The sequence below is a fragment of the Xyrauchen texanus genome, chromosome 14 (genome assembly GCF_025860055.1).
Source record: "Xyrauchen texanus isolate HMW12.3.18 chromosome 14, RBS_HiC_50CHRs, whole genome shotgun sequence".
Lineage (NCBI taxonomy): Eukaryota > Metazoa > Chordata > Actinopteri > Cypriniformes > Catostomidae > Xyrauchen > Xyrauchen texanus.
In genome coordinates, this window is record NC_068289.1 from 8,796,168 (window position 1) to 8,809,271 (window position 13,104).

At 38.0% G+C, this 13,104-nt stretch overlaps 1 protein-coding gene across 1 annotated transcript in view; it reads right to left on the minus strand.

Moving 5' to 3' along the window:
- The window catches only part of myo10l3 (myosin X, like 3), a 95,989-nt gene that overhangs the window by 14,456 nt on the left and 68,429 nt on the right, over positions 1–13,104 (minus strand). Inside the window, exons 21-24 of the mRNA XM_052142810.1 lie at positions 8,496–8,602; positions 4,982–5,431; positions 4,832–4,865; positions 1,934–2,773 (exon numbers count right to left, since the gene is read on the minus strand). Coding sequence (XP_051998770.1) covers positions 1,934–2,773; positions 4,832–4,865; positions 4,982–5,431; positions 8,496–8,602 — 1,431 coding nt within the window. The remainder of the gene's footprint in view (positions 1–1,933; positions 2,774–4,831; positions 4,866–4,981; positions 5,432–8,495; positions 8,603–13,104) is intronic.

Here is a 13,104-nt window from a genome sequence, read left to right on the forward strand (position 1 = left end):
AGTCAAAAGAAATGATTCCTTGTCAAATAAGAACGACATCTTAGTTTTACCGCCAATGTATCTAAAACTATGGCCAGTTGTGCCACCGACCAATAACGTTAGAGCGACAGCAGTAGGAACACACACTAGCAATGCAGAACACACAAACTAACACCATCCATTGACAAATTCACTATATACTGTATTTGTGTCAAATAATTCAATTTGATCAAGTAATAAATTCTCATTCTAAACAGTGATGGCTGTTAACTATAAAATCCAATCAACATCAAATATAGTTTCAAGTTTTAGAGTGAAAAATTGACTTCATATTAGCGACACATTAAGAAAGTGATGTGTTTTTCAGCCTTTGCCCTAGTTAATTTCTGACCCTATGTTCTTAATATAATGGCTTTTCTTTACTCTGTAACCATATGCACTGGATCACTGCATGTTTGCTATGGTAGGACATCTGCATCTCACTGTCTTACCCTACATGTTAATACAAACAAAAACAGCATGACTTCAGTAAATGTCCTCCCATTGTTAGCTGTCATGTCAAGTTTCATATTACACCCAAACATAAGGTGAACTAGGTCTCTCAGTTCATATTCTCAGAGAGAAAACAATCAAGCTGTTGCAGAATTGCAGGTGTGACAGGGAATGGCTTATGACTGAGCATTCTCAGAATACCCTTAGGGGTAAAATTCACCTGATTTCCCTTCACCCTGCCATTCAAAATCGAAAACAATATAGCATTTTGCAAGTGCATATGCATTCATTGCAGTATTATGACAAGTTTAAAAGTCTAAAACAAATTAGTGCAAAGTGCTGAGTGTTTTCTTTGCTCCCAGCGATACCGGATCCCACTTCTTAAACACTGATCTGTATAACCCTGCCAACAAGCAATATCCTTTCCTGTGAAATGTCTTCCTTATGGGGTGTTCACACCGACAGCAATTTGAAGTGACAAAGTGACCAAAAGTCATTTATTATGAATGAGATTTAGCGATATGAGGCAAGATAAGCAATAGACTGTTGAAGATAAAGATGAGCAGAGTTCAACCTCATGCAAATGTGCAGTGACTACCAATGAAAGAGCAGACAATGAAATTCAATGCCTACTAGCAACCGACAGTATAGAAGGTTGGTGATCTGACTTTCAAACGCTGAAACTCACACTGATGTCGATTTGATGTGCCAAAACACTGGAAGTCATTCAATGTCAGTGAGAGTAGGCAAACTGAGCAGAGTTTAACTTTAAATGAGTAGACACATGATGTAGTGACTATCAATGGGAATGAGGACAGTGAAGCTCATAAGATACAGTTGGATATGGCAGTCAAGTAGGAATGCCTGCTAGCAACCAACAGTACACTACATTTTTCGAGCTTGAAAGACTGAAGTCACTATTCACACTATAGCAAATAAACTGTGTGAAGACTTTAAAAAGTCACCTTTTGTATTCCATAAGAAAATAATTATAGAATTTTCATTTTTAGGTGAACTATTCCTTTAAAGGGACAGTTTACCCAAAAATGAAAATTTTCTCATTTACTCAAACTCATGCCATCCCAGATATGTATGACTTTCTATCAGCTCAACAAATAGTAAGTCTGAATAGTAAAAAATTAAAAAAGACTTAAATATTGTTCTGTTTCTCACCCACACTCATCATATCGGTTCTGAAGATATAGATTTAAACACTGTAATCTTATGGAATACTTTTGTTCTGCCTTTATTTGCTTTTTGGCCACATTTTCTTGCATTGTATAAACCAACAGAGCTGAGATATATTTCAAAAAATCTTAATTTGCGTTCAGCAGAAGAAAGAAAGTCTTTCAGTACATATCTGAAATGGCATAAGGGCGAGAGATGATTGTAATTTTTTGGTGAACTATCCCTTTAAGCGTGAACGCCCCTTCAGAGGTGTACGGGTGCTTTGTGAACTCACAGAGTCTGAACTTCCCCTAAAGGACTCCATGCTGTTGAATGTACAGGAGGATCTACGTAGCACTTCCTCATCCGTGAGGTGTCCGTCGTTTGTACTTCCTGCATCCCCACAACTTCCCAATGTCTCCTCAAACTCCTCTTGGTCATAGTCTGACTCATTATCTGGCAGAATACTAAAGTTAGTCTCCTCCACAGGCAGTATAATCTCTGTTACCATTTTCCTGGAGTTTTTATATACTACTACATAATCTACTTTGGTTAATGCCAGTGCTGGTGGAGGAGGGGGTGGAGCAGAAGGTGGAGGTGGGGGGATGTCTGAGAGTCTGTTTTGTTTGACTGAGGAATTGGATTTTGGCCGCTCCATTCGTGCAGGTGAGGATGTGGCCACCAGGCCTTCTGCAAAGGCAGGTGGTGGAGGTGGTAGACTGGAGAGTATCTCCTTGTCCAGAGGAATGGCAGCAGCTGGAGGAGAGAAATCGCAGAGGGATATGCACTTGTCGTCCATGTGGAAACCTTCATCCACTTCTTCCTCGGCCAGAGGCGCAGTGGTCTCGGACGATTCGTGAAGGTTCTCCTCGCTGGAGAGCGACTGCTCCAACCCTCCAAAGTCCAGCATCTCCAGGAACTCGGTAGCCACGCGTGAAGCCTCTTTCTCCAGTCGGTAGATCTCAGCGTCCCTCTTCTGCCGCAGTTCGTCTCTTGAGTTATCGTTCAGCAAGGACACACCTTCGTCTCTCTGTTTCTGTAGCCGTTCAATCTCTCGCTCCAGTCGCAGGATCTCCTCCATCTGACGGCTCTCCTCTACAGAGGAATACTGGCACTGGCTGTGGGACACTTCCTTCTGGAAAACAGTTAAGAGATCTTTAATGTCAATACTACACAGGTTATTGTGTATTTTTTAATGTCCATTCAAAAAGCACTATCAGGGATAAGGGGGGACAACTGGACCTTTTGTCCCGGGCAGTAGTGTATTAACCACCACACAATTGCCCCCGCCCGTTAGGAAAGCTTGAAAAACCGCTTGAGTGACATGTTGTTCTGGGTATGTCTTAATACGTTGTTGTCAGCCCTCTCAGAGCGGTTTACGCTAGAAGCTACCGGGTTTGGGTCAGTTTTTCCAAGTAGGACTTTGGGTTCCTAGACACCAGGAATTAATTATCTTTAAATAGATTTTTATTTCATTAAACATATTAAATGTATATGACTACAAAGGCTGCTAGGATGAATTTAAAATTATGATTTAAAATCAATTTTATGTAATTTAAGCAAAAACGTTGTAAATGGGGCCCCAGGTTAGTCAGTTGCAGAAATCGTAAACCTGCCCCTGGGCCTGGACTGGAGGGTCCACAGAAAGTCTATTCAGAATTGCAGGGCACATCTAAACTCGTTCAGCAGGAGACACGAATATAAACACAGAGACAGCATGCAACCGCGAAAGCTATCCAGGTAGCACATATTGAGACAATGGACTGGAGGGGGCCCCACAGAACACATTTTGTACTGGGTCCAAGTATTTGTAACTGCAGCCCTAAGCACTATGGTAATTAAGTTTTTTGGACATGTGCCATGGTTATTCTTTGACGTGAGTAAATATCATTCTGTACCTTGTTATATGGGTAGTTGACATAAAATACCACAGTCCTGAGGTGTGACATGTTATGCTCCATCTAAAACGATTTTAAAGGTGCACTCATTTACTTATTTCTTGTGCCATCTAGGACTTGCGGCTTGAATGTAGCATCATTCAAAATCAATAGTTTTCAGTCACAGATGCCATTGTAGAAATTTAGTATGCACAGTCAGCCATGATTACTTTAATCAATGAGTGAAAGTGTCAAATAGCAGGACAGTACATGTGATTTTAACATGGCAGCCCCCATGTGCAGACCCTCTCCATGTAGAATAAAACAGCTTATAAGTTTACTGATATGATTGGAGTCTTCATTTTAATGTGAGTGCTCATGATTTTATCTCTGTTTAAAAATTTAAATTAATTCAAAATTTTTAATGATGAAATTCGTTTTTTAATTATTATAATACAAGCAGATTTTATGAACTCATATTAATTCGAGAGACTACTGTACTTCAAAAATCATTTGTCATCACGCTGCAGGACTATTACTTATAAAGGCAAAAAGGTGGTAAAAAATTGTGAAAAATTTAAAAGGAATATCCTTGGTTCAATTCAAGTTCATCTCAGTCGACAGCATTTGTGGCATAATGAAAATCAATTGTACCTTGTATATTAACCAAAAAAGAAGCAAATATCGCAATTAAAGTACTGCACTTACAATAGAAGTGAATGGGGCATCTCCATAAACATTCAAATATACACTGTTTCAAACAGTGTAAAATTATAAATGTTAAAATTATTTTAGTGTGATAAAATCAGGGATTTACCGTCCTTACAGCATTTATCCAATTACACGGTTACCTTTAATTTTCATTCTGACAATGAAGTTGCAATACTGGAAAAAAATTTACATACAAGGTTAGTGAGTCATTTTATCATATTGAACCATGTTTACGTCTTGTAACTATACTTCTGAAAAAGTATGTATGTAAGTCCTCAATGTAACTGTGATTTTTGCTTTTTATTAATAAACAAGGGAAGAGTTGAAATTAAGACATTGAATGAGCTTAACTTGTACTGAATTCAGTAACATTTCTTAAAAAAAAATGGTGACCAGATACACCATCTAAGATAATTTTTAAAACTCTTTAAAAAAAAGTCCATAGACATGTTATGCATCAACTACTCATATAGCAAAGTACCATACGAATGCCATCAGATACAATCACTGTACCATAGTACTACCCAGGAAATTTTGTAAATGGAGACAGATCATTAGGACAATGCAACAGATTTTTTATTTTAATAAGTAAAACATTTTTATACCTTTTGGCTGTAATGATTTCCCTCCACTAGATTCCTAATCGGAGACAAACAAGGGCAAATAATTATTTTAGACAGGGTAGATTAACGCAGCCACATATATTTTGGTTGACTTAACTTCAAAGCAAAATATTTGGCTGGATTGTGCATTACCTGCTATACCCTGCCTCTCTGTCCTCACTTTCCTGCAATATCTGTTTGCTTTTCAACTCCTCCTGCCTCTTGTTAAACTCTTCCTCTTCCTGCTGTATCCGCAAAGCTTCCTGTTCCTCCTCTCTCTTCCTCTGTTCCGCCTCTTTAAGCCTCTGTCTCTCCTCCTCTCTCTTCCTCTCTTCCTCTTGTCTTCTTCTCTCTTCCTCAAGCCTCCTTAGCTCCTCTTGCCGTCTCCTCTCTTCTTCTTCCCTTCTGATTCTCTTCTCCTCTTCCCTCCTCTGTTTCTCCTCCAGGAGCTGGTGGTAGAGTTGGCGAGCGAGCTGTCCACGGAGGTGTTTCTGGAGGACAACAACAGCGGAGCGGAAACGCAGGTAGACTTGTCTCCAGAAATGAGCGCGATAGTTCTTTTGGATTGTGATGGTGCTGGCCCGGACTTTATTATAGTGCTTTCTGTGAGAGGGACATCAGATAGTATAGTTACACACCTGAAAGCCCTTAAGGCTTTGTGTTAATTATTACATTTACATTTATTCATTTAGCACACGCTTTTATCCAAACAACTTACAAATGAGGTATACTAATTATTAGTTTATGGGTATATTATAGTAAATACTCTATATTATAATCTTAACAAGTCTTAAAACTCATTTAAAAAGCATTTAGACAAACAATTCATACATTTAGAATCTCAATTAAATTTGTCACTATTATACAAAGAACTCTGGCTAGATAGTTATCTGATTGTCATAATAAGTAATGTGATGTGAATGAGGGATCTCTGAGAGCAGCTGTGCCTTCTCACGATTTCCATAACTTTATAACAGACCACTCACTGACTTACTCAGAATATCTCACATCAGACATGCAATAATGAACTGAGAATGTGTGTGCCTGTGTGTGTGTTTGTGAATTAGTGTGAGTTATCCTTCACATGTGTTGAGAATATGGACAACATCAAGTTCATAATCAATATCAGTAGAAAGGGGCACATACAGTGGCTCCAAAAAGTATTTGGACACTTAGGCCCCATGTAAAAAGGTAAATGGTCTGCACTTATACAGCACTTTTTTAACCGTATTCAAAGCACTTTACACTGTGTCTCATTCACCCATTCACACACACATTCACACACCAATAACGGCAGATCTGCCATGCAAGGTGCTAGCCTGCTGTTGGGAGCAAATTGGGGTTCAGTGTCTTGCCCAAGGACACTTCGGCATGTGGAGTCATGTGGCCAACCTGCTCTACCACCTGAGCCACAGCTGCCCCGTAAAAAGGTATGAATGTCTTTGCATTATAGAACAAAATATAAAAGAGACAGTTCACCCAAAAATGATATGTAGGTCCATACAATGTTTATATACCAAGTTTATAATAATACAAATAATATTGGTCAACAACATTTCAAACTGAAATGTGGCATACTGTGAAATTAAGCATTTTGGTATGGTTGATTTTTGTATTTATTATTATTTACTTTGACATTGTTTGACTTGTTCCAGATAAAGAGGAAGTCGTTTTCATTTAGAAAGTATTTAATTCACTGACTGGAGCTCCAAAAACAGGCATTACAATAAGGCTATTTAATTTATAAATTCATTTTTATTGATTTTGCAGAAATGTTTTAATATATTGTATATATGATATAAAGTGTGGGTGAGAAACAGATAAATATTTAAAGATTTTTTACTATAATTTCCACTTCTAGTCCAGTAGGTGGCGATATGCACAAAGAATGCGAGAAACAAACAAAAAAAAAAACATGGGAGTGAAAGTTAAAGTAGAGGTTTATAGTCAAAAAAGATTTTAATATTTATCTGTTTCTCACCCACACCTCTCAAATCGCTTCTGACGATATAGATTTAACTATTGGAGTCTTATGGATTATTTATATACTGCCTTTATATGCTTTTTGAACCTTCAAAGTTCTGGCCACCATTCACTTGCATTGTATGGACCTTCAGAGCTGAAATATTTTTCTAACAACCTTCATTTGTGTTCAGCAGAAGAAAAAAAGTCATACACATCTGGGATGGGATGACTGAGTAAATGATGAGAAAACGCTAATTTTTAGGTGAACTAACCCTTTAAACCAATTGGAATTTATTTGAAAGAAATATCACAAAATCACAAAAACAGTTTCAAGCATGGGCATTTCAAAATTAGAAATTTGTTGGGTTTTAAATTGTGTTAAAAATTAAGACCAGGAGTATTTAGACACTTGCCGTTTGTCAAATGTTCGTGGAACATGTCCATAGTGAATGTGATGAACTAAAGCTGTGTTTACTCTGCTAAGGCACTTAGGCGTGAACTTGAGGGAAACATTGCCAACCAACATCTACTCAGTTTACTTACATAAAACAAGACTTGTACTACACATAGATAATTAATACTGGCTTTATATTCATGCTACAGTATATAGCCAGAGGGGAACTGGCTTCCCCAGCCTGATTTCTCCCAAGGGTATTCTTCAACATAAACTAACGTCTTATGAAGTGTTTTGTTCCTTGCCACAGTCGTCTTAAGCATGCTCACTCACTCAGAGCCTTAAGACAATAATGATTTTCAATCTATGTATTTATTTAAACCACATAATGAGGACTTTAAATCTTAAAGTTTAAGACATTACAGCATGATTTTCTGTAAAGCTGCTTTTAAATGATGTGTGTTGTGTAAAGCACTATACAAATAAAAATGACTTGACTTGAACTGACTTCATACATCCACTAAGTATCACTTTGAAGCCATTTAGTTATAATGCATTGCAAAATGGCAAAGACAAGTGAAGTTAGTTCACAAATGACATTCACACATTTTAAGTGTAACATTAGCATCCAAAAGAGTCCAAATACTTTTGTGGCAACTGTCTCTCATAGGTCTATATAATTGGACGAGCACTAAGCAAATAGGAACCAAAAGTGTGTCTCTGTAGACTCTGTATATACACAAACAGAATTCAAAATATTGATCTTGCCATGTTTGATTTACCACAGCATCATCACAGAATCACTGAAATTAAATGTTGCATGCTAATAGCCCTCAAAACTAGCAGAAATGACTGAATGACTTATGAAAACAGTATTAGAAATTATAAACATTGCGTGTGTTGTGATTATTGTGCAGAATTCGCAGAGTAACAAGAAATTTCTCTTTTGTGTGAGGATGTACAAAAGCCACTTTTCATGGTATAACACTAATTTATAGCCCTGCACTTTCATAATGAATCTAATCCGCTTGGTTTCGCCCTCAATAAATTGATTCACTCAGCACTGGTAAATCATTCTGTGATACAAACTTCAAACACACACATATTCTATTAGGGCAATTCAGCCACTCAGCCCAATAAAATATAACTGAAGTCACTTGTTATAACAGCAGTCTTAGGTAACTCACCCAGCCACATTCAGAAGATCATGTTTATACAAAAACACATAAATGAGGTACTGTATACACACACTCGTGACACAATCCCATTCAAAAATGTGCAAAGAAACACACACAAAGCTGCACCAACCTTGCCACATAACTTAGTATGTGGGCCCGGATCACCATACCAGCCGCTGTGCGCACCTCCTCTCGCTCCTTCTCCAGCCTCTGCTCCAGAGCTTCTTTCAGGAACACCTGCAGAACATGCACCAAAGAAGAACGAGATGATGGGATAGAAGAGTGTAGGATTGGGTAAGCTGATGTGCAACTCTCCAGGCTGTGTAAGCACTTCTCTAATGTGAAGCTCAGTAGGCTACAGGCTACAGGGAGCTGGGCTGTGGAGCTCTGCCATTGTGCTGAAACCACAGCTCTCTGATTTCCTGTTACTGCTGTGGCTCTGACTATTCCAGACAGACTGACGTGCACGGACACAGAGAGAGAGAGAGAGAGTGAGAGAGAGAGAGAGAGAGAGAGAGAGAGAGAGAGAGAGGAGGGAGGATGGGGAAAGAGTGGCTCTTGTCCAAAGAGCAGGCTACACCCTCAATCTTTCTCTTTCAGAGGCAGGAGACATGAATGTTTTAACCCTTTACTGACTGATGCTGACTGGCTGAACAGAGGCCCCAGGAACAGAGTTTAAAAGAATGGAATAAAAGATGACTATCTGCATAAATGCCTTTAGAATGAATCATACTCAGTCAGTACACTTCCGTTCACTTTAAAAGTTTGATTTCAGTTGGTCTAAAACAATGATTAGTCTTTTTAAAATGGCATGTAAATGCGTTAGACCTACCAGTCTGTTTTTAGCAAAGCCGGACTAACAGACCTAGATAATGCGATTGAAGCTCAGCTTTGTCCAGCATATATACACGTTAATCAGACCATAACTGGACTCAGCATTATGTGTATGCATACTTCAAAAGACAAAGGTGATGTGCGATGTGTATTTAACACTTCTCTAGCTGATGGCATTCCTTTAAATATTCAATTATGCATTGACATGTATACTGGGACAGACAGAAGAAGACTAGGCAAAAACACACTGTAGCTCAATTATAACTGCACATGTAAATGTATGGACTGATATAACTGCACAGATCCTGTCAAAGAAGAATAAGATATGGTCAATATTGTAGCCTCACAAAGTAAATGGACACTTAGGCCACACTTAATGTACGAGTCATGAAAAAGGTGACTGGCAAGTCAATAAGATGTTTAAGTTGTGGAGGGAATCTGGGGTCTGTCCCAAGAGAGCCCATCCTCTTCTGGTAATGCACACATTGCAATAAATGTATATGCAGTATGCCAAATATGATCTAATTACATAGCATGTGTAATACTAGACTATAAATATCATTGCTTTAGAGAGCAAGATATCAATCCAATTAGCCAAGTGCATTTTAAAGAACGATATGATTTTTTTTTTTTTTCAAAAACTGTTTAAAAAGTTGATTAGGTTTTTAATGATAAATCAGAGGATATACTGCTCAAAAGAAAGACAACGGCTTTGGGACATATTGTAAACACACATCCATAGTTAATATGATGACTACATCTGTGGTTACTCTGTTAAAGCACCTGGGGAAACTGACTTAAATCATTCACAAAAAAAAATCTACTAAATATGTGCATCCCACACCCATCCTCTAAAATGACTGTGGGGCCATTAGATTAAAAGCACAATATGGCTTAAAAAAGTGAGTTCTAAGAAAAGTTTAGCATCATTTGTTAGATATTTTGTCCTGTTTAAACCTGTTCATCTAATGCAATGGCCTTCAAACATTTTTAACTGTGCTTACATTTTCCAATACTTTTGAGGGAAACTGTACTCTATATCTCTGCAGTTTAAATTGTTCCAGGTTGATAAATCCTGGCTTGCACTGGTCTTGCTAGTGAACCACCAAAACATACTGATGTAGTTTGTGGTTGGCCAAGGACATCAAAATATCAATATATTGATTATTGATCGGCACGTTATTTTATAGATGCATTTTCGAGGCATTGATATATTAACATCATCCGACATTTAAATTAGAAGCCTAAATTGTGTGCATTCAATACATTGTCAGTTGCATTACATTCAATGTAGTCTGACGAAATAGCTTTAGGAGACCACAAGGGGGCGACATAACATTTGCTGATGCCGGTCGCAGCATGGACAAGGCACAAATATCACACACATTATGAGCTAAGGGTAGTCCAACGTTACGTAGGTTTTTGTGCTTTTTCAAAATATACACAGTGACATTGATGAGTTGGCGGGTTAGTGTATTAAACTGATGTAACTACGCAAACTGAACGATTAGATATGGCAACATTTATTATGCAATTTCCCTGTACGAAGCATCAAACAGGTCTGTCATTCAAGCTGTCAAACCATAAAAACAAACTAAAAAAAAAACTTGCAATTGAAAATAAATTGTGTAGGCTCTATGAAAGATAATTATACACAATATATCAACCAGTGATTACTAGAGAAAATAATCTATGTCCTTTGATAATGATTTGGGTCGAATATAATGGAAAACTATGAGTTAAGCTCCATGGCGCCGAAGAATTATGAACAACCTCTGGAGACAGTGAGCCCATGGTGTGTACGTACGTATGTTCATAGAAAATAAGGATTTAAAATTTTAGAACGTGCCATGTCATCCGCCAGACGCGTCCGGTGCACAACCCACTTTAACTAACACTTTACCAAAGTTATGTTGAGCAATATGTTTGAAAAAACAAAGACTATTGTGCAACATGTAGCCCTATTTATATCTGAAAAAATCCTGATATATATCTATAATCATCTGTAAAATCTTCAGACTTTGACCCAAGTCCTAAGAATCCTAAACAGCATCCAAAACACACCATATATGAGTAACCAACTATGCTGGTCTTGTTTGAAGGAATGGTGCCTGTACATACCAGTGCCTGTACATGGTGGTACTATTCCATCAGACTATGAGAACGCTCACTATAGACACCATGGAGTTATGAGTAAGATTCCTTCAATTAACAACATCACTCTTAAATACACATATACACACAGCATCACGTCTGGCCTGGATCCCATGGATCTTTTAAGCCCATTGTAAGATTTTCCCGGAACGCCAACCCAGATGTTCCTGTAATCACTGACACAGAGCTGTAAACACGCACACACTTGCACATACAGAAGGAAGTTTCCTTGCACATACAGAAGGAAGTTTTCTAGTCCACATCCTTCCCCCATCCCACGCAAACCCTTAGACCTGATCTAGGGAACACACTTCCTCAACACACAATCAGCATTGATAATATAAACAAATTGTTTGGGGCGATCTGACACCCCCTTCCCCTCACCTTAACCCCAAATCTGACACTCACAAAAACACACATACAAAAACCAGTGCCACCGCTTAAGAAGACCTGAGAAAGGTGGAAACACGCATATGCAAAAATAGTCTTGATCACAATCACACACTCATAAATCACGTCTTGAAAGGGTTGTCACACCTCAGACCACAATAATAACCACAGCAGACCGTCGCACACATTTTATTTTATGGACCTCTAACTGTCAACAAATCTGTTATCCAGATCTTCACAGATCCCATTAGAACAACTCAAACATGTTTTCAAAAGCAGGAATACATTAAACTGAATTTACAAGGGAGTGTATGTTTATAGCAACATGAAACACATATTTCACATGTGATACATATGGGTAAATGCTGATCAAATAACTACCATACATCTCTCATGCTGTGTGTGTTTGATCTTGCTCTCCCTGCTGCTTATAAAATTTGATGGGGCCCTACAATGATGCTGGTCCTGACTGTGATTCTGTCATATACAGTATTTGCAACAGATTGCTTGTCTTTTCAAAAAAACTAAGATGCTACAAAGTCACCCATTCCCAAACTTAAAAGAAAAATCAAGAAGGATCTGAATGTTTATACTCAAAAACAAGTTAAGTGCTAGCTTTTCAATGTGAGTAAGGAATAGATTACGTGTCGGTACTCCAGAAAAGACCAGGTTAGACCACTCTGAATTTCCATTTCCCTAACCTAACCAGGTGCAATGCTACGAAGTTTGCAACAAGAAATTGGCCTGTTCACACTGAACACGAAACTGCAATGCGATGTGACACAATCAGAACCAATCAGAATTGCATATTTTATGCTTTTGGACAGATGAGATTTCTCAGTGCGGTGCAACAGCGCAGAAATGACAAACTATGATCTCTGAGTAACTGTATTTTGTGATATTAACTATTACACTATTAAGGAATATTTCACTCAAAATGTTTTACACACCCTCATGCCATCTCAGATGTCTATGAATTTTTCCTCTGCAGAACACACACAAAGATTTTTAGAAGGTTATCTCAGCTCTGTAGGTCCATACAATGCAAGTGAATGTTGACCTAAACTTTGAAGCATTAAAGTAAACCATACAACTACAGGGGTGTAATACATGTCAACTGATGCGATCTAACCAGTTTTAGGTGAGAGCTATATACAGTAAAACATTATATAACTCCTTTTTCACTTACATCTTGACAGCAGTCTTCTTGGCGATCATGATTTTAAGCTTGATTACTCTACCTAGAGCTTGAGGCATGCGCAGACCTCACGTTTAAAAAAGTGTTTAAAAAGTTGATTAGGTTTTAAATGATAAATCAGAGGATATACTGCTCAAAATAAAGACAAAGGCTTTGGGAAATA